At 24.7% G+C, this 24000-nt stretch overlaps 1 protein-coding gene across 2 annotated transcripts in view; it reads left to right on the top strand.

Annotated features, from left to right (window-relative positions):
- Positions 1-24000, top strand: part of LOC101237004 (RNA-binding protein Musashi homolog 1) — a 50264-nt gene that overhangs the window by 8147 nt on the left and 18117 nt on the right. Inside the window, exons 4-6 of one of the 2 annotated variants that reach the window (XM_065816278.1) lie at positions 13697-13781; positions 16557-16616; positions 19132-19155. In XM_065816278.1, coding sequence (XP_065672350.1) covers positions 13697-13781; positions 16557-16616; positions 19132-19155 — 169 coding nt within the window. The remainder of the gene's footprint in view (positions 1-13696; positions 13782-16556; positions 16617-19131; positions 19156-24000) is intronic. The other variant, XM_065816279.1, reaches the window with a different exon arrangement.

Below are 24000 nucleotides of genomic sequence, written 5' to 3'. Positions count from 1 at the left end.
TTTGAAGATAAATTTATATTTACTATTTGTGCATTTTCATTATAGAATTCTTAAAAATATATATTTAGTTAAGTTCTTGTTTTATCCAACATTAGTAATTTTTATATTAGTGTTTTATAAAACGATCGTCTTCTTAAAATTAAGTGTTCAGTTTAAAAAGTATATAAGCACCAGAGTTAATTACATTATTATTTACAAACTAGCTGTCCAGACTCGTAAAATGGTCTAACCTAAACCTTCCCAGGAAATGTGTGCGGTTTTTTGTCTTGTATGTCCACTCATGAGTACTTTATTTTAGACAACTAGTCACAGCCATTTGCACGTTTTTTTTTGTATTAGGCATTATGGAAAAAACTATTTTCAAAAATAAAGAAAGCAAAACTAATAAATTAGGAAATTAAAATAAAGAAAAAAACATATAGAAAAAAAACAACAACTACTAATTTAAATAATTTGTGTACTGTTTTTATTTTTGTTTCTTTAGAGTGTTTGTTATTTTCAGCAAAAAAATTGGATAAGGCAAACCAAAAAAAAAAAAAAAAGTTTCAAGTCAACATTAAAAAGAATGATTTTCCTATATTTTATTTGTTTGTTTTTTTTAAAAAGGAAAGCGAAAGTATAAATTGATCTCTGTTTGTAAAATGTATTTGTACAATTTAATGTAAAAAGTATATATTGTCCCTATATGAAAACGTCTATGTAATGCATGCATATACTTTTATATATAGCTTTTTTTATTATATAATTGTATTTATTTGTTTGCAAGTACACACACGTTTAGCCCATTTGAATAAGGCGTTTACTTCATATACAGAAGGTTGGTGGTTTGAATCTCAAACTTTTGCTAATTATTTTTGTTTTTCTATCCGCCCCCTTTCTTTTGGTCTACTATGTTATTAGTGATATATACATAAACAATTATTAACAGTTATTATTGATAATTGCATTACAACTAATAATTATTAATATTATTAATTTTTCACCAATAACATAGTAGACCAAAAAGGAGGGGGCGCGTAAAACTAAACGCATGGAGCCAAATGTTAAAAAGTAACAGTTATCCGTAATGACAAAGCGCTAAAAGATTGGGGACAGGAATAGAAAGTTAACATGAAGCAATTAAGGCTATGTAAAAAATGTGCAGACGGCGTAGCCTAAGTGTAGCTTAAAAACTATGTATATGTGTGTGCCTTACTTAGAAAATACACTAAAAGGCTAAAATGGTCTAAAAAATCTGAATGTAAAGAGATGTGTATCATTCAAAAAATACAACAAAAAGATTTTTTGAATACAAAAAAAAAAAAAGATAAAAAGTTACAAAGCAAATACATGACCAGCAGTAATAAAGAAAAAACAATTTAAAAAAATGATCAAATAGTAAATGCTTTAACCATATAAGCTAAATGTGCATACACTTTTGTGTAAATAAATATAGTTATATAATTAAATAAGTTATTCATAAAAGTACACATATGCATTACATAGATGTATTTATATAAGGACAATATATATATATTACATTAAAATTAAACAAATATATTTTACAAACAGATAATAATTTAAATTTTCGCTTACCTCTTTTTTAAAAAAAACAAATAAAATATAGGAATATCATTCTTTTTAGTATCGACATAACACTTTTTTTTTTTCTTTAGCTTATCCAATGTAAACATAGTTGGACCTGCTCTTGCAGCCAACCTCCAACCATTATCACATCGTCGTAATGTTGCTCCTCTTTCTCTTTTCTACAAATACTGTAATAGGCACTGCTCTAAAGAGCTAGCGTCTCTTGTGCCATCTACTAAAATTCATTCTCCTGTTACTCGTTATTCAATTAAGTCTCATCCTTTTTCTGTGACTGTTCCTAAGTGCTCCAAAAATGCTTATTCGTCTAGTTTTTTTCCTCGAACATCAGCTCTTTGGAATTCGCTTCCTTCATCTTGCTTTCCTGATTCATATAATTTGCAATCCTGTAAGTCATCCGTCAATCGTTATCTTGCTCTACAATCTTCATCTTTTCTCTTCCAGTAACTTCCAACTTTAATTAGTGGTTGCTTGCAGCCTTGTTGGAAGCGAAGATGTTTAAAAAAAAAAATTTCGTTGCTGAAAATAACAACCACTCTAAAGAAATAAAAATAAAAACAGTACACAAGTTATTTAAGTTATTTCTTTTTAATATTTTTTTCTAGCTAAATTTATTTTAATTTCCTATTTTGTTAGTTTCGTTTTTGAAACAGTTTTTTCTGCAACGCTTAATATAATCAAACTTGTAAACTGCTGTGACCAATTTGTCTAAAATTAAATACTCATACCTGGACATACAAGATGAAAAACTGCACTGGTTTCCTGGAAAGGCTTGTAGCTGGTACTGTTAAATGGGCAACAACAAAAGCAAATTTAAAAGTCCATTCCAAAACCAAATATTGACATTTAATGGTATTGCTCAAGTTTTGTATTGCATTTTATATTAATTTAAATACAATTACATTTTATAAAGTTGCAAAGAAACAGCAACAGCATGTCAACAACAATTTTTCAAATAAATAAAAAAATAGTAAATATAAAAGCTTTGATTACATTCTAAACAAAATAATTGAATAAAAAATGACAAAATGAACATTTTATGTAAGTTCTAGATAAGATAATTATAATTAAAAACAACAAAAAAATTAATAATCAAAAATGTTTTATGTAAATAATAAAAATAATAATTTAAATAAAACAGTAAACAGTGCATACTGTAGGGATTATGCCATACCCAGGCGTAATCCCATACGGTTTGACTGGTATGGATTATGCCTTGCACCTAAAGTAAAAATTTCATAAGTTATTAATTTCAATAATAATAAAGTCCAACATATAAAAGCAAATAAACCCTTAAAAAAATTTAGTTAGCCGTGTATTACTTTTTAAAACTATAATTATAATATAAACTTCATTAATATTGCTACTTATATTTTTCTTATAACTGTGGAATTCTATTTAAGTAAATTTAAGGAATGAGTTTTATATCCTTTAAACTTTAAACTTTGCAGTTTAAACTATCGTTTAAACCGCATTCAGATCTTTTAAACAATAATTATAACAAAACTTACCAATGAAATTTAAAATCATTGTTTGAAAAATATTCTTTATTATTTATTTCTCAACTCTTTATACATAACATAATCTTTTATTTATTTTATCACAAATTAACATTTTGTTATTGTTTTTTTTCCTATTAAATGAACTATATTTATAAACAATTTGTGTTTATAAATAAAACTTATGTTGTATGACCTTAACAAGATTTTGAATAAGAAAGAAAAAGATTTATTTCCATTGGTGAGAAAAGTTCTTTCGAACAAAAGCACTTCTTATTTCTTAAAATAATGATGTTTTATGGTTGCCTTACATATTTAAATCTATGATGGAAACCTTTTTTTTTTGCCTAATTAGTAAATAAAAAGGAAAAAATTATTTCTTTGAAAAGCATTGCAAAACAGTTTTACATTCCATCTGAGTTTAACTAAAGTTTTTTATTTTATATACATAACAAAAAAAACAAGTAATTATGAACAGCTTTTTTTTTTAAAGGATTTTTTTTTCGACCACTACCACCCGAACTATCTTTGTGTACGGCACTAGTAAAACATTTTGTTTAAATTGTACATAAAATAATTAAAATAAAAACAGCAATATAAATAAAAAATAGAAAATGTTTTATATAAATATTAAGCATAATAATTAAAACAAAATCAGAAAGATAAATGTTTCATTTAAATTCTGAATAAAATAATTTATAAAAAAACATTAAAACTGTAGTTTTATTTAAGTTCTAAATTAAAATAATTAAAGTGAAATCGGCAAAAGAAACAAAAAATTCTAAATAAGATTATTAAAATAGAAACAGCAAAACAAATGTTTTATTTAAATTCTATATAAAATAATTCATACATATATATATTCAATACAAAAGTATTTGATAAATAAAAAAGACAAGTTACAATAAAAAAAAATCTTTAATTTTTTTGGCAAACGCTTTTTTATGTCCAAGTTTTTGTAGGCATGTGGATGAGCACAATATATTTATATATATATATATATATATATAAATATATATATATATATATATATATATATATATATATATATATATATATATATATATATATATATATATATTCTGACATAAACAACAATGCTTTTTTTTTATTGTTTTTAATTACCAATGCAAAGGTTTAATTACGGGTGCCTATAAAATAGAAAAAAATATACACAGATATTTTTCCTTCTGTTTATTTGGCACTTTCTTCTTTTTAAATAGCCATAGCAATTTTTTTTTCTTTACCAACATTAATTTATATTTAAAAAAACAACAGTTATGAATTTGTAGACGCAAAAATAAGTTTTTTTGCTTTCAGAAAAATAATTTTTTTCAGTTATATTACTTCAATTTTTCATGCACTTTCTTTTTACACCTTTGCCAATATTGTTATTAATGCTCATCACACTGAATAGCTTGGCTCTAACACCATTGAGCCTGTTGGCACTAAAACTTCATAAGCTTCTAACCCTAACTTTTTTTTAGTTTCTCCTTGCTCTTTTTTAGGTGGTTCCAACCATGCAATGTTATAAATCTCGTACTCACCCTATTATGACACTACTTACTACTACCCTAAAGCTGACTGGAATTCTTTTCATGATTTTTTATGTTGTCCTTGGGCTGATGTCTTTTCTCTATCCACTAATAAATGCACCTCCTAAGTAACTTCCTGGATCCAGGCAGGTATAGAAGCTTTTATTCCTTCTCTTTATTTGCTGACAACTCAGTCTAATATTCCTGTCTTGACAAAAATCTTCTCTTTTTGATTGCTTTGATCACTTGGAATAGGCAGCTGATCTTGAGTCTGATCTCACTTCTGTAACAGATTTGGGTTTGCAGTGGCTTGCAGTATCAGAATACTGTCGACATTCCTATATTAATGAATCACAACTCTCTCACTGAGTCTTCTTCTTTATGTTTTCGTGGATTATCATTCACTACTTACTATTTTTAATTTAAAATTACAATAATTTAATATAATTTCCGTAATTAGGTTTACATCCATAGTTAGCCATTTCTACTGTATATATACAAAAAATTATTACTTTTTAAAATGTTGTCTGTTTACATTTACATTGCTAATTTATTGTAGGTAAATAAATTTTTTTAATAACAGCTAAAAATAGTTTGTGATAGCAAAATCTGTAAAAACAGATATTTCTTATCCACATCAAATAATAATACTATTGGATAAAAGTACAATTGATTGTACTAGCATTATTAATTTAACTAGCTGTTTACTCGTTGTAGGCTTATATAAAAAATATTCTTATTTTGAATGCATAATATAAACAATCTAAGCTACTAATTTCAAAACAGACTGTCTATTTACACTTTAAAGAGTTTATTTTATGATGCCACATTAAAAAAAAATCATTTTATATACTGTAAAATTTACTTTTTTAAAACTGTACTGTATTATTTATTATATGTATTATTTAAAATTGATGAGAGTCATCTCGCCTGTACTATCTTATAATGATCATGGGTATACATTATTTTGAGTTCTCATGTTATTTGACTTTTTGTATAGCAAAGTGTTAAGTGAAAATTTTTGAATTTTTAAAGAAATTTCTTATCTTATTGTTGGTTCTATTAAATTATTTCATAGCAAAGTTTAACCCATTCGTTTTCAATTATTCATTTTTTACAAAAATTTAAAAAAAAAAAAAATCTAAATAAAAATTATTTTTAGAGATCACATAAGACTCCTGATAATCTATGCAAAATGGATGGGCTTTTGGTGCTGTACATGCAAAGATGGGGTTGATCCAAGATTTTATAGTGCTCCATATGGGTAACTTTCAGGTATGATACAAGCTCCAATCTTTAGTACATTTATACTGGTGTCAAATGAAGATGTTTTACCAAATATTGTGATTATTATATAGCATCGTATCTGGAAGTTACCTATCTAAAATGCCAAAAAATATTGAATTTCACCAATTTTGGGGTAGAGCCAGGATAAAAATAAAATATTTTTTGTGCAAAGTGAATAAAACACTGGTATATATACAATAAAAAATTGGCTTGAAATCCATCTGGTATACTGTCAACTTTAGCCAGTGCACTGTTGACTTAAGGCAGCGCACTTTGTATTACTCTTAGTTATTCTTTCTCTCAAGCTTAAAATATTTTTTTTTTTTTAAATAAAATGTTTTTTAAAAACATTTATAAAACAAAACAATGGTATGTTTAAAATTTACGTAATATATTATTCAGATAACCCAAAACTGAATCAGTATGTTGTATTAGTACTTGTATTTTGACAAAAGTTAGAGATATTTAAATTTATTTATTTATAAAGTAAAGTGTTATACAGTGTTAATGAAATTTACTTAAGTGTTTATTTATATAATATTTATATTTAATCTCGGAAACTAAAGTTTACTATATAAATAAAAATCATCCAAAGGAGACAGACATTAAATACTTATGATAATAAACCTTAAAGTTTATGTGCAATCAAAATGCAAGGTTTTTATTTTATTTACTTTTAATGCAACAATTAGCATTAAAAGTAAAACTAATATTAAAAAAAATGAAGAGTAGCCTCCATGTATTTATAGGGATTTTTGGGAGCTGAATATAGAAAGTAGGGGGAGAACTATATATATATATATATATATATATATATATATATATATATATATATATATATATATATATATATATATATATATATATATATATATATATATATATATATATATATATATATATATATATATATATATATATATATATATATATATATATATATATATATATATATATATATATATACACTCTCCTAAAAAGGTTTACGGGAGCAATTTGCGGCTCTTGCAAAAGTATAATTTTTTCTCTCAAAAGTATAATTATCATTTTAACTATAATGAAAAACACAAAGTCATTTTTATAAAAATTAATTGCATAATAAACTGCAATGCTTTTTAAAAAACATGGTTATTGCAAAAAAAAACTAAAAAAGAGCGCCGGTTGAAATGCACATATTTTTGATTAGATTTGACTAACTAATAAATATAAAATTATTACACTCTATTTATATTGGTAAAATATAAAATTATTTAACTGATAAAAAATAAAGTTATAATACTCTAAATTATTGCATAGTTATTTTTATTTTATGTAAGGAATTATATATTTTATATATTGATTACTTAAATATATTATTTACTTTTATTGTGAAGGTTTTAATTTTTGTAATAATTCTTAAATTGCCTGCATTCTTATTACAATAAGAAAATAAAAAACAATTTTCATAAAACTTTTATAGCTCTTTGTCAAATTTTTTATCAAATAAGTAATGTTGTTAATCCTTTAATAGTCCATGCCGTATTAATATGCAAACTTAAAGTGGTTTCCAAATGTCCATGCCGTAATATTACGGTTTTGAGCATCTCCTCGTATTTCCTTTTTGTTCATCAGTAACTATGTCTAATCGTAGCAAAACTTATTACTACATTATTACAGAGCTATTGTTTCAATAATTCACTTTTACACGTGTTCAGTTTAATTTTAAATATGGCAGATACAGAAGTTCTTTCAGTACAAAATCATCATTAAAAAAGTACAAAAATCATCATTAAAATATTTACTCAAGAAGAGATAGAAAATTATATCTTTGATTAATACTTATTAAAAGATATATTTGATGAATGATAAATGAAATTGATAATCAAAAATTGATGCTCAAGGAAGGTGTGTGGTATGTTACAAACACAAAATTTAAAAAGATTCAAAATATGAATGTGCAGATGTGAATATGATGTAGGACTTTGTGCAGCTCCATGCTTTGCCAATTATCAAACAAAAAGTGAATATATGTGAGTATATTTTAAAGTTTTGTGTTAATATATTCTTAAAGTTAAATAATATCATTTTGTAGTGTTTAATAGTGCTGAAAATAGTAAAAACCACGATAATAGTAAAAAAACATGTTTTTTTAAAACACTGGACATTTAGAGACCACTTAAAAAAAAAAAGCTGGACTAATAGCGACTGTTATTTAAAAAAATACTGGATTGTTAAAGGGTTAATAAATAAATGGATAGCTAATGTGGAAACCCAAAGACAACGTCATTGGGTTTGTCTAAAAAATTTTCTCTAGTTAGTCTTGCACAGGCTTTTTCAAGAAATTGAAATTATTATGTTTTAAAAATAATTTTTGACTTTCCACTGAAATTGAATTTTGTTCCTTCATTCCTGGCATAATATTTGTTTTTTTAGCAATATTTTTATTTTATCCTTTTTTTTTTATATTATTTTTTTTATATTTAATAATTTAGTTGTTAAATAAACATGTGATAATGTAATTATGTTATAACATAATCAATTGTTTTGATAAAATAACAATATGAAAATACAATATAGCGTTCTTTTATAAAAATAATCGATCATACATCTATGTTATAAAAGTTTATTCATTTCTCTTCTTTGTGAATAAAATGTCATCAAATATGAAAATTTTGACAAGGGCTTTATTAACATGTGGGAGAGCAACAAAATTGTTAAAAAAGAATTATGTAATTACACTTTAATAAACAAGTTGGATACTTGTAAAGTTATGATAATAGTTTTTCAAAGTAAACATTTTTTTCCCTATACATACTAGTTATAATGTTATGCAGCTCACATTTAAATTTATTTATAAACATAAATTTAGTTTACGAATAGATTTTACAAAATATTGCTAAAATCTATCTATAAACTTTTTTAACTTTATTAAAAATATTACATTAATATATTAATATTACATTAAATACGTTCAAAATAAATAATAATAAGTTGTAATTAGTGAGTCCAAATAATCGTATTTTTATGTTATCCGGGTAATCGAGTATTTATTTTTTTAATTACCCGGGTATCTGGGTAAAGGAAAAAAAATTTACCCACACCATGTTGTGTTAGTTAAATTTAAAATAAAATGCTACAATTTTAGTTTTAAATCTATTTTTTATTTAAAAAATAATACTTTAAAAATACAAGTTTGTCAACCGTTTCCATTTTCAACTGATTTCGGGTTTTTGTGACAAAAGCTGAAGCTACCGAAAACACTCTTTCACTTACTGTTGACGTTGGTTGTATTATCAATAATGCTGTAAAAAGTTTTCCAATAGAGTCACCTCGTTTTGAACAATCTTTCTCCCACAACTTCATTATTTTTTCCAATGTGGATTTTCTCTCATTATTTTCTTTCGGAACAGTCATAATTAATTCAATTGTTTTTTGGAGTTCATCATAATTTGAAACCAAACCATTATTTGAAATTATTTCTTCATTTTCAATTGTTAACTCTGTATCCATCTGTGTGTTTGCAGGATCTTCATTGAACAGCCTTTTGAAGGTTTCTTTAGCCAATAAATGAATAGAACTTTTTTTTAAATACGTAAAATGGCAGGTAATCTCTGGTTTAGGATAATTTCCAGATTGTAAAAAACGCAAGAGTGATACAACATCCTCATTTCATCTTTCTTCAATTCTTTTCTTCAAAGCAGTGAACATTTCCATGGCTAACTGCGTAATTGTTTCTTTTAGTTTGTTTAGCAAAAAAATGCATACTCCTTCAGCTTTTAAAAGATTATTATTATCTTTACTGAGCTCTTTAACAGCAAGCTCAACCGGTTGTAAAACATGTGATATTTCTTCTAAAACTTTGATATTTTTTTGTGAACATTTTTGCTGACCTTATTCCATTAGAGCCTTTTGTATACAATCGTATATTTTTATGAAACGATTTACCATTGGTATTATTGAGTTCCATCTTGTTTTGCAATCGAGTAGCAATCGTAACTTTTTGCCTTCTTGATCTATTATATTCTTTTCAAGAACACTGCTTCGAACTGAAGAATATTTGAAAAGTTTAATAATTTTACGTGTTTCATCAAGAATTTTGCCAATGTCTTCACGAAAGATTGGTAATTGTCTAACTAAATCATTTTGGAAATTTAAGTTACCATCAAAAGCAAATGCATCAGCTACCTCATCATTTTGTTCGGTAGTTTCAACACAATCATCATCTGCTAAATTTTCATCATATTCTAAATTCTCATCATCTTGGAAATTTGTATCAATTACCGCATCATCATTCGTAATTAAACTCCCACTTTTTTTATAAAATACATCAAGTACAGCAAGATGTATAGCATGGTTGTAGCATAACTGAGAAAATGGTAAAATATTTTTCCCATATTTTACCATGACTGATGCTCCATCATGTGTGGATCCGACGATATCATTATCCATTTCAATTCCATAATCTTTAAGTTTTGCTTTTACCAAATCGATAGTGGCATTTGAATCACAAGAACCTATTATTGCAGATAGACCCAAGACTACAGGTGGCTTTGTTGCTGAATGAATAGTGATATTCATGAACCTTCTAACGTTTATATCACTCCATTCATCGACAGTAATACTGAATCTCTCTCCAGATTTTTTTTGCTCTAATAACGACGCCATTAATTCTTCTTTTTTTTCTTTATAAAAATCCATTATATATTTCATTACCGTTGTTTCACTTTTTGGCATTTTATAATTACGATTTGCTACGAAACCCCTAATGGCTTCAGATGAAGTAATTCCTTTGATGCTAAATCCATCTTTTGTCGCACATTTCGCCAATATTTCATTCAATGATTCTTGACTTATGAAATTTATTATTCCATTTCCAACTGATTTTGTGTTTTTCGAAGAAGACGCATCAGTTTCATTTGTGTCGCCCAAATTTCTTTTTTGTAAAGATATGCTATGTAATTTTAAATGATTAATCATTCCAGTAGTATTAGATCCCGGACGTTGAATTATAGATTTGCATATGTTACAAACTGACTCCGATTTCTCTTTTTTTGTAAAATATTTCCATACCTCTGGTTTTTTCGAAGACATTTCTGGGTATATGTAAATAAATCACTAAAATAAAAAATCACAACATAAAAATTGAAAATTGAAATTTATACATATTTAAATATGCATTTATTACTTGAAATTTAGTACATTTTACTCAAAACACTTCACTTACCAAAGGCAGCTATATATATTAGAAAATTAAGTATTTATTTTATTTATTTCACAAATTTTTTTTTAAATATTTTACTTTCTTGCAAATTTTACGTCGTACAACTTCAAATTACAAATGTTATTTATTTTATGTAACTTAGTTAAAAAAAAACTTTTGAAACTTAGTTAAAAATCAACGGTTGCTAAGCAACTTTATTATAGAAGTAAAAGAAGAAAAAACGGTAGAATACCGATACTCGATTGATTAATAGTTAAATGAATGTGCAATATTTACATTTTTTTGTTTAAATATTATACTCGATACTCGCAAAAAATATTCCGAGTAGTCGACTACTCGGAACTTGCTTATAAAGTATCAATTACTCGGGTAATTGATAATCGTAATTGGATTCCCTAGTTGTAATAAAGAAACAAAAGATTATGTTAAGATTATTTAAAAAAATAAATTATAAGGAAATATAATCTTTTTCAAATATCAAATTTATTTGCTTATATATATATATATATATATATATATATATATATATATATATATATATATATATATATATATATATATATATATATATATATATCAGGCCTTGCTACGAGATTTCGCTGCGTAACGAAGCGCATAACGCATTTCAAAGTAACTCGACTCAGCAAATATATTTCGTATTGTTAGAAGTTATATTGCATCACCAGCGTAATTAAAGTTATTTTATTAACTCGTTAAAAATCATACAAACAGTTTTTTTTTTCTCACAATAACAAAAGTTACAAATAAAATGTAAGATACAATTTGAAAAATCATCTTTATTATTTTTTTAAATATGAACTAATTTTTATTTTGAATAAAATATTTTTTTCATAAAACATAACATAATATATATTTATTTACTTATGATTTTACACTTAATTTTCTTTAACTAGTTTTTAACAAAAACAAAAAAATTATTAAACAAATTGTTTCTTTATCAAAAAATCTATTAATTTACAATTGCGGTTAAATGCTTTTACTTATGACTTTATTTCTTCTGAATAAACGTCACATAAACAATATCAAAAGATAATTTAAATATTCTAAAAGATAAAAGTTTTAGCGCAAAGCTACTGAACGCGTAGGCAAATCGCCTTTTCGCGAGCAAAATGCGAGCTGCATAACGCTTCTTAACAAGGCCTGATATATATATATATACATATATGTATAAATACATATATATATATATATATATATATATATACATATATGTATATATACATATATATATATACATATATGTATGTATATATACATATATATATATATACATATACATATATGTATATATATACATATACATATATATACATGCTGTGGCAGCTGGTGACGTGTGCAAAGCACACAGGCGGCAAATTATAAGATCAATAGTAAATGAAAAATTGCCTAAAAAAATATATCGTTCTAATAAAATTTGATCATCATTAAGGGCGGCAATTTTTTTTGCACACACTAATTCTCATGAGCTGGCTCCGTATACATATATATATGCAAATATATATACATATATATATGCATATACATATGTATATATATATAGATATATATAGATATATATATATATATATATATATATATATATATATATATATATATATACATATATATATATATATATATATATATATATACATATATATATATATATATGCATATATATATATATGCATATATATATATATATCCATATATATATATTTTCATATATATATATGCATATATATATATGCATATATTTATATTTATATATATATATATGTGTGTATATGTACATGTATATCAGTTACATATCTAGGCCCCTTTTGGCACCTATATACCCATTTTGATGGCCAAAATTTTTTACCTTAACTATATGTAACACAAAAAAAGTTTCATTTAATAATTTAAATAAATAACTCTTGTTACGCTTGTAACAAGGTGAAAAAATTGCTTAAGTAATAAAGAAAGTATCAAGTTTTTGGAAGTTGAAAATGATAAGTTGCATACTTGATTTTGTATAAAACATTTTTGATATTTAAAGTTTTTGTTTAAGTAAAAAAAATTTTAATTAAACAATAAAGTTTGCATATTGTTAAAAATATCTTTAATTGTTATGAATTCTTTTTTAACTTTAAATCTCAGTTTTTTTATTGCACTGCTTGATACTTTTTTAAGACATTTATTAACAAACAAGTGGTATAACAGAAGATTGGATATTATGATGAATGCAAAATAACATCTTGGGCAATTTCCTTCTCGCAAAATAACATCATTTGCAAATTCATATGCCCTATATGACATTTATAAATTAAAGTCCAGGAATGTATAATTTTTCAGTGAGGGTGGTAGTCTTTGAGATAAGAGGAATCAGCACCTAAATCTGCCACTAAAATTGGTGTCCCCTGAATCACTGCTAGATATGTCACTATATATGTTGTCATACAATTGTATGTGGCACAATCATGATATGAATTGTGTGATTTAAAGTGATCTGTAATATTTAAAAAAGAAAATGTTACATTTTATGTAATATGTAGACATAAACACATAAACATTTAGCAAAATACATGAATTTTTCATGTTGTTTTTAGAGGTTTTGGATTTGTAACATTTGTTGATCCTAATTCTGTAAATAAAGTTCTTGCTCATTCTCGACATTGTATTCATGGAAAAGTGGTAAGATTTTTTTTGTTTTAGAAATTGCAAAATCTTATGTGGTATATAAGCATTTTTGATTTTTAACATTTAAAAATAATTACTTAAACTTCTATTTAATTATAAAAAATAAATTATTAATAAAAAAAAAAGTTAAATTTTGTTTTATATTATTGCTGTATATGTTTTTTTTAATTATGTTTTATTGTAATGATTGATTCTTTCGCTTGTAAACACAAATACTTCAAGCTTGAAGCAAACCAATCAGATTGTTTCTAGCTCATAAAAAAACAAACTAATTTTGATAAATAATGCTTTAATTTAAAATAAGTTTAATAAAAGTATATTATCAGGGTGGCCAGCAACCTGGAAAGTCAGGGAAATTCTATACCACGTTAAAAAGTCAGGGCGTTTATTAAAATTTGCAAAATTCGTGAAAAAGTCAGGGAAATTTGATGGATTCAGTAACAAAAAATATATATTTATTTGGTTATTGGATACTAAAAATTAATTACTTTTTTTACTTCATATTTTATTATTTTATTTTTTTTAAATGTTTATAAATTTAAAGTAAACAGTTTTTAAGAGAACTTCTATTATTTGTGTAAAGTTGTATGAGTCTTATTTGCTACCTTTTTATTGCTTCATTTGTTATATTTACATTGGTAAGTCAAGGAAATTTCATTTTAGTCTGGAAAAAGTCAGGGAAAATGAAATAGAAAATTGTCTGACCGCCCTGATTTTTTAATTCTGATAAAAAATGTATGCAATTTAATTCTGCTTAAATATATTTAAGCTTACATAGATAATAAAATTAAAGGTATGCTTGGGTTTAACTTAACTATCAATTTTATTTAAAAATAATATTAAGTATTGTTCAATATTTAAATTTAATTTATTCTTAATTTATATTTTGCGAATTTCTTTCCTTAACTTTTTTTATTTTTTTTTTAATTTTTTTTTTACTAAAAATTAAATTCCTTGTAAACATCTTCCATGGCTGCATTAAATTTTTGCACAAAATGTATGCGAAACTTTTATTTTATAAGGCATGTGAAAGCACAACTATATACATTTTTTAATGTTACTTTTGGAAATCTAAAATAATCTTTGCTTTAGCAACAAAATCGTTGATAAAGTAGTTAAATTTTAATAAATAAATTTAATTTACTCAATTTTTTTTAATTGTTATACACAAAAAATTTTATTGCAAAGTCACAATAAAAAATTTTGGAAATAATAATTTTAAAAAATGACACATTTTAATTCATATATACAAATTTCAAAGCATTACTACATTTTTTTTGTTAATTAAGTTGTTTTGCGATAATTGAATATAATGCAGTAGTTTAAAAAAGTTAATGTCTCTAAAAAATAAAAAAGTGAAATTTATGAAAGAGAATTTTATGTTAGCAAATTCATATTAGGCTTTTGAGTTAAGCATTATTTTATTTAGAACAACATCTGAAAATTGTTTCAAATTATTATAAAGTTTCATTTCTATTGTGTCTTTAATTACCAATCAATTGAGCATCTAGAGTAAATAAAGCATAAATTATATCAATTTATCTCTTATTTACTCTAGTTTCCAAAATTTACAAGATTCAAGCTAATAATAATTATAATAAGAAATATATTTTTTAAGAATTTTTTGAGTCAACTTATGATATGCGGCAGTTTATATCTCATATGATAATTAAGTCAGGCTGAATTCTGAATCAATATTTAGTTTATAATTACTGTAATTAATATATAATGCAGCTCAACCACAGCATAATAAGTGTACTGCTTGTAAAAATTGCATTTTTACAAAACAAATGCTAGGAAAAGTTACTCTGACTTGAAATGTTTACTCAGAAAAACTTGGTCAGTAAAGCCTAGATAAAGTTATTTTTACTTAGATTGACTGAAAAAACTAACTGAAATAAACTTATGCAGTTGTAAACTGCATTCAACTATTCTTTTCTAGAAAGCCTTCTTAGCAAAGTCTAAAGAGTTAAAAACAAAATATCTGTTTCCAGCTTCACACCTGTTCTTTATTTGAATTTAGGCCTGCCTAATTGTTAACTTGCATTGTTTTCTGCCTAGGATGATTAAAAGTGGATTTATGGGTTTTTGCTTCCTGAGTAATGGCTATGCAACTCTTTGTCATTTCCTTATATGGATAAAACTCTAAAACTCAGTTTAATGGTTCTTAGGCTTGATGGTAGCAAGGTTTATTGAACTTAATGATAGATCTTAAAACAGCTGAATTGTCAACAGTTGTAAAGTATTAAAGTATAAATTGTGCCATGTTGCACATGGATGGTGCCCCTGTTACTGCTTTGTTGTGCATTGTCTAGGCTATATACTGAATCTTTTGTTATGACTTTTGATTCATTAACAAGAATGAGGCAACTGCGTAGCTTTCACAATAGAGTTTCAAGCACTGTCTATGTTTGAGTCAAGTACTGTCTATGCTCACTCAGAAGCAAGATGTTCACTACTGCAAAAACTCAGTTTTTTTCTTACCATTATTGTTGTGGTGAATGAATTGTTGTAATAATTTGTTTTAACACAATATTATTGATGAATGATGTATACTCTTAGCGGGCCTCAACTTAAGATTTTATTGGATTTTGTTGCTGACCTCTTATGGGTATATCTGATCCATTGCAAAATTAGCATCTGCTAAAGTTGCTTCTATTGTTCTACCATTTTTTTGTTCTACCATTTTTTTTATTTTTCACTACCACTTTTACTTACATTTACAAGTAAATTGAAAAGATAAATGTAAAAAAATTTTTTTTTTTTCAGGTTGATGCAAAGAAAGCGGTTCCAAAAGGTCCTAATCAAGGAAATATTTTGCGTGCAATGGTTAGTTTTTTTTTAATTGTGTTAATATATTGTATTACAAATATGTTAGAGTAGCTTAATTAGGTTTATTTAGTTTTTTTATCATTATATTAATATAAAATATATTGATTTATATATTTTTATAGTTGAATAATTGTTGAATAACAAATTATTTATCGAGGTGAATAAATTATTTAAAATTTTTATAAACTAAAAGAATTTTAGTTTTTTTGTCTTTTCTCTATCTCATTTCCATTTCTTTCAAGCATAATATAAGGCTTTCGATTTTGCGCAGTTTTTTTTTTTTTTTTTTTTTTTTTTATTGAAATTTTGATTTGATAAAGTTATGATTTATAAATGTATGTGTTCATTGTAGACATTTTTAAAATTATTGAATTTGGGCACAATATTTGGAATTTTTTTAAATTTGTCTTAGGTGGTTGTAATAAAATGTTTGATCTCCATAAACTGAAATGCAGCATTTCATTTAAGAAAGTGTTTAAGTTAATGACATCACTGTAGAGTTTTGACAAAAACTTAATTTGACTTAATGAAAAATGAAAACTTTTATTAAGCTTTTCATGAAAAACTTTAATTATGTATTTTGTTTTAGATTGCTTTCAATCAAATTGTTATTTTTCACCAAATCCCAAAAATAAAATATTTTGGGGCTTATACTTTATTAGAGCAACTTGTCTTTAACACAGGCAGCAGCTTTAATGAACTATTAAAAGAACCAATCGCATTTATAGAATAATTTACTTTAAAAAGATATTGCTCCAAATGCAATATTATTAACTTTTTTTTTTTTTTTTTTTGTATAACAATAAATTCAAATATATTAAGTAAAATTGTCTAGTGTTAGCAGGATGGGTTTTATTTTGAATAATTTTTATTGAAGTTGTCATATTTTTTAACCATACTATCTAAGAAACAAGATTAAGTCGTTTTCTGATTTTTTTCAGTTGTTAAGTTGCTCCCTAAACCTAAGAATGTGTCATAAATAATTAAGAGATATGAAATAATTGAAACTTTTATCAATTCTGATATATAATAAATAAAAAACTAATATATATATAATATATATATATAATATATATATATGTATATATATATATATATATATATATATATATATATATATATATATATATATATATATATATATATATATATATATATATATATATATATATATGATAACTAATAAAAAAACACTAATGACCCTACAACAACTGTTTGAGAAAAAAATTTATTACTGTTTAAATTTTTTTTAAAGTTAAAGAAACCTTCATCTTGCTTTCCTGATTCATATAATTTGCAATCCTGTAAGTCATCCGTCAATCGTTATCTTGCTCTACAATCTTCATCTTTTCTCTTCCAGTAACTTCCAACTTTAATTAGTGGTTGCTTGCAGCCTTGTTGGAAGCGAAGATTTTTAAAAAAAAAAAAAAAAAAAAAAATTAAACATAGCTTTAATATCATGAAAAAAATTTTTAACTGAATGAAATAGTTCTCAGCTACCTTGCTATTTTATAACAATAATTTTATATGGAAATCACAAATGACATTCAGCAACAAAAAATGTTACATCAAATGTATGCACTTTAAACATTTCTTTGTTGTTGTTATATTTTAATGTACTGAGACAGCATTCAAACTTTTTATATTAAGTTTTTATAAAAATGGTGCCTTAAAATTATATTAAATAATTATATATGCGTGCATTTATTACATGTGGTAACTTTAGTCTTTATTTACTTAGATTTTTGTCATTGTTTTATATAGTAAATTTTTTTTTTGTCTTAAAACAACCTCTCAGGGCACACTAGTGAAATTTGTATCTTATTCAAGTACTTGCCCAAAGACTACTCTTTGTAACCTTAAATATTTTTATATACTAAACTATATGTATCAGGGATGTGGAGTCTTAAAAGGGCTGCGGCTCTATATCTTAATTTTTTTCTAGTTTCTGGTGTCCAGAAGCTCTAAACATGTTGGTTGACTTAGTATCTGCTATAAGAAAAAAACTCATGAGATTTAATGACTTGGAACTTATTGTTTTTAAGCTCAGAATCCTTGAGTCCTTGCCGCCATTATACCTAAGGACTCCAGGTTCAAAAATTGATTGTTCCTCTAACTTAAAAGTCTTATACTTTTTCCATTAATTGTCCATAAGCTTTTCTATATTTTTAGAGCTCCTGAATACCAAAAATTAGGAAGAAGTAATCTTTTTGTAACTTTCAAATCCAGAGTCCTTTTTGGGATTCTGCATCCCTAGTCTGTAAATTTTTATAACTTTAATTTTTATATTTTTAAAAAGATTGAAGCAGATATATAATGGTTAATCATGGAATAAAATAATCATGGATAAAATTTCTTATTTAATGAAAAAATTTAAAATTATTTTTAATAACTTTAAAAGAAAATAACTAAATTATATATTTTTTAAAATTAATTTTTTGTAAATATTGTTCAATTAATATATTTTAATATTAATACTAAATATAAAAATTTGTAAAAATTTATACTTTAGTACTTGCGAGATGCTGCAAGAAATGTATGTGTTAAATATTTTTTTATAAATGAATTTATTAGCAAGAAAACTTATTGCAAGTTATTGTGCAACCTGTTATGAGTTATTTTGCGACTTATTACGAGTTATAATGCAACTTACTGTGGAGTTGTTGTGCAACTTGTTGCACAACAACTTGCAACAGCAAGTTGTGTTTTAATTCAGTCTATTGTTTTATTTTAATTATTTTTATGTTATAATTTAACTTGAATTTAAACACAAATAAATTTTTTCAAGCTATGAGCTCGCTTGAAAAAAAAACAACCTTATTTTTATAAAATAGTATTTTTTGAGATATGAGCTAGGACATTATAAGTTTCCAACAGTCAAATGTAGTAAGGCAGGCCTTGCTTTAAATGAAAAATGCTTAACACATTAATGTAAATACATAACGTAACGTCATAGAATTCTCTTTATTTTTTATTTTTAAAGACATTAAATTTTTATATTACTGCAATAGTATTAATTACCGCAAAATGTTATTTATTATTACTATTAAGAAATGTTTATTTTTTTTCTTTTTTTTTCTTTTTTTGTATTAAATAATTAGAAATTTAATATTGCATTTAAAAAAAAATTTCATATCAACAAATTGTTTTTCTCGACATTTGTATAAATGAATTAAAATATGTTAAATTTTTTTAAATGATTATTTCTTAAATAATCATTTTAAAAAATTTGCAACTAAAAAAGATTTTTTATTTTAAAATATTAGTGAATAACAAATAAAATAATTAAGTTAATTTATCTTCTTTATTTATTAAAAGTTTATTATTGTATTAGCGATTTTGTTGTGAAAGCAAAGATTATTTTTCCAAACACCATTATATCGTTATATATATCATTTATTAAAAAAAAATTGCTGCGCTCTACTAGCGTTATAAAAATAAAGTTTAACTTATGTTTTGTGCAAATTCTTGATACAGCCTCAGAACACGTTTATTTAATTTTGAGTAAAAAAAAATGTTTAGGAAAGAAAACCGAAAAAACAATTGTGATAAAAATGAGCTAATTTTTTTTTTAAGAATAAATGAAATTTAAATATAAATTTTAATTTATTTAAATATTGAACAATATTTAGTAACATTTTTTAATAAACTTGACAGTTAAGTTAAACCCATCCATTAACTTTAATTTTAATAAATTTAAATATTTTTTTAAATCAGAATTAATATATATATATATATTTTTTTAAATCGAAATTAAATTATATATTTTTATATCTGAATAAAATTATATATTTTTATTAAAATAGTTTTGAATTAAATCATATATTTTTATCAGAATTAAATTACACTATAATGTAGTACACTATAATATAGCTTCAAGCTTAAAGTATTAGGGTTTTTCAAGCGAAAAAATCAATCATTACAATTAAAAAAAAAAAAATTATAAATTATTTATTACTATATAGAAATTTAAGTAAATTTATTAATGCAATCAAAAGTTGCATAAATATTCCTATGCTGTCAAGATGATAAATGTTTTATTATATATATTTCTTTTATGGTTTTTTTTGTTTGTTTTTTTTTATGTTCCGATTAATAACTTCGCATAATAAAAAAAAATTGTTGTTTACTATAAATAATTTTGTTTTCTGTTCGATAAAATAGTTAGCTTAATAGAGATTAAGTTTTCGTAGTTTTTAATTTTATTTGAGTTTTTTCATTAGTAAATCGCACTTACATCTAACATAATTGTCATTCAAACTTTTTTATACAATCGTCATTCAAAAGTTAATGTGGTTTTTTATAAAGTTAATTACTTCTTTTATCTTACCGCTTATAGAATAATTTAAAAGTTAAAAAATGATGAAAAGTTGCCTAATAAAAATCGCTCTAGGCGTACATAAATTGCCAGCAGCTTTAAAATAAGGCCTGGTATGGTAAAAGCAAAACATTAGGCTTTTAACGTTCGAATTTAGTCAGGTATAAGCAGGACAATAAGTTTTTAACAGTCAAATTTAGTAACTCATAAGCAGGATAATAAGTTTCTAACAGTCAAATATAGTAATGTATAAGCAGGACAAGTTTAAATAAGGTTTAGTTTTTTAAGTTAATTTTTTTTTTTAACATCTTCGCTTCCAACAAGGCTGCAAGCAGCCACTAGTTAAAGTTGGAAGTTACTGAAAGAGAAAAGATGAAGATTGTAGAGCAAGATAATGATTGACGGACGACTTAAAAGATTGCAAATTATATGAATTAGGAAAGCAAGATGAAGGAAGCGAATTCCAAAGAACTGATGTTCGACGAAAAAAACTAGACAAATAAGCGTTTTTAAAGCCCTTAGGAAGAGTCACAGAAAAAGGATGACACTTAATTGAATGACGAGTAACATGAGAATAAATTTTAGTAGATAGCACAAGAGACGCTAGCTCTTTAGAGCAGTGCCCATTATAGTATTTGTAGAAAAGAGAAAGAGAAGCAACATTATGATTTTACAATTTAAATTACAAAACCAATGTTTGTGTAGTGACTGGAGCTAATTATAGGGCTTTTTACAAATCTGGTTTTGGTGAAGTTATAAGATTTAGCTGGGGTTGATAGCTGGGGCTAGGAAAAAGTTTGTAGTACATTATATAATAATTTAATATATATATATATATTAGGGTGGTCCTAAAAACAACTTTTTTGAAAAAAATCTGCTCCCACCCCTTAAATGTGTTCTATATAATACGAAAACACTAGGTTTAAATTTTTTTTGAAAAAAACATATTTATAGAGGTCCCCCAAGACCCTTTAATATTTAACGGGTCCCTAATATTTTCAAAAAAAAAGTTTCTCAAAAATAGGTCAACCTGGTACTCAAATGAAGCGCAATTATATAAAAATTTCAAAAATAATATTCATTTTGAAAAATAAATTTGAAGTTTAAACTTATTTATCACAATTATCATGAAAAATTCACTTATTTCATTTTTTGCTAAAAAACAAGATTTTTACGTAGTAAAACCTAAAATAACTATATTATTTCAAAATGAATGTTATTTTTGAAATTTTTATATAGTTTCGCTTCATTTGAGTACCAGGTTGACCTATTTTCGAGAAACTTTTTTTTTGAAAATATTAGGGACCCGTTAAATATTAAAGGGTCTTGGGGGACCTCTATAAATATGTTTTTTTCAAAAAAAATTTAAACCTAGTGTTTTCGTATTATATAGAACACATTTAAGGGGTGGGAGCAGATTTTTTTCAAAAAAGTTGTTTTTAGGACCACCCTAATATATATATATATATATATATATATATATATATATATATATATATATATATATATATATATATATATATATATATATATATATATATATATATATATATACATATATATATATATATATATATATACATATATATATATATATATATGTATATATATATATATATATATATATATATATATATATATATATATATATATATATATATATATATATATATCAATTTTAATGTTATAATAATAGTAATAATTTAAATAATTTAAATAAATTAATATATAATGTTTTTATAATTTTTTTAATAAATTAATTCACTCCCAACAAGGCTGCAAGCGATTATTATTAAGTTAGGAGTTAATAGAAAACAAATAATAGTATTAAAGAGCAAGGAAACAATTGAAAGATGACTCAAAAACGTAAAGGTTATTCAAGTCAAGAAAACATAAAGATAGGTGAGAGTTTTAAAGCACTGACGTGTAAGGAAAAAAAACTAGATGAATAAAGGTTTTTATTGCATGAAGAGAAAAATACAGTAAACGGAAACATGCTGAAAGTCAAGCAGGAATGGGTTTGGTTGATCATGCTAGAGATGATTGCATTTGAGCAGCAAACATGATAGCATTTGTAGAAAAAAGTATTCTATACAGGGAAGAATAAGAGATTTGTATAGGTAGAGAATGGAAAGAGGAGTAAGAAAATAGTGAGCATAAAAAAGAGAACTTAAGCAAATGCTAACTTTGCATTAGATTGTGTATATGGTTTCCATGAGAGGTCAGTAATGAATGATAATCCAAGAAGATGTGAAGTAGAAGACTCAGTCATAGGGTTGCCATTCATAATATAGGAATGCCAATAATAATGTGATAGTTGTTTGCAGTAAATGACTGAGTTTTGTTGGAGTTAAAATTGACAAGTCATTGCAAGCCTTTAGCTATTACGCAAGTGAGATCATATTCAAAATTAGCTGCTTGTTTTAAGTGATTTAAAAGAGAAGACTTTTTGATAAAACAGGAGTATAAAGTTGAGTCATCAGCAGATATAACCATTTTAAATCTAAGATTGTCGATAACATCATTGATGTACATAATAGCAATACCTTAGATAGAATCTTGTGGTATCCCAGAAGTTATTAAAAATGAAGAAGACTGTTGACCTTCAAGGATGACTTTAAAACTGTGATTAAAATGAATTGATTTAATAATCTCAAAAACTTTCCCACATACATCATATGAAGCAAACTTGTGGAGAAGACCAACATGCAAAACTTTATTAAAAATAATTGTGTCAAAAGCAATAACTCTTGCTTCTCCACCTTTATCTAATGCATAATAGGATCTTTTAGTTACAGAAGTGAGCGGTATAATGAGATGATTAAAATCCCTATTGATTTTCAGAGAGTAAGTTATTAGAACATGGAATGTTAATGTTTCCTTAGTTAAAGACACCCTTGAAGATATTAAAAAGTCCCAAAAACCTAACATTCAAAATAATAAATGAGATTTAGTAAACTGAGGATAGCAGCTGCACAAGAAAATGAAAACCATAGAGGAGAATGAGGCTTGACTGCAGACCAATAAAATGGAATAAAAGCTTAGATACCTACCTGGATCCAG

This window comes from Hydra vulgaris, chromosome 13 (assembly GCF_038396675.1).
Source record: "Hydra vulgaris chromosome 13, alternate assembly HydraT2T_AEP".
In the NCBI taxonomy this organism is placed as follows: domain Eukaryota; kingdom Metazoa; phylum Cnidaria; class Hydrozoa; order Anthoathecata; family Hydridae; genus Hydra; species Hydra vulgaris.
The sequence above is the reverse complement of the archived record's forward strand: the minus strand, read 5'-3'. Positions and strand labels throughout refer to the sequence as shown.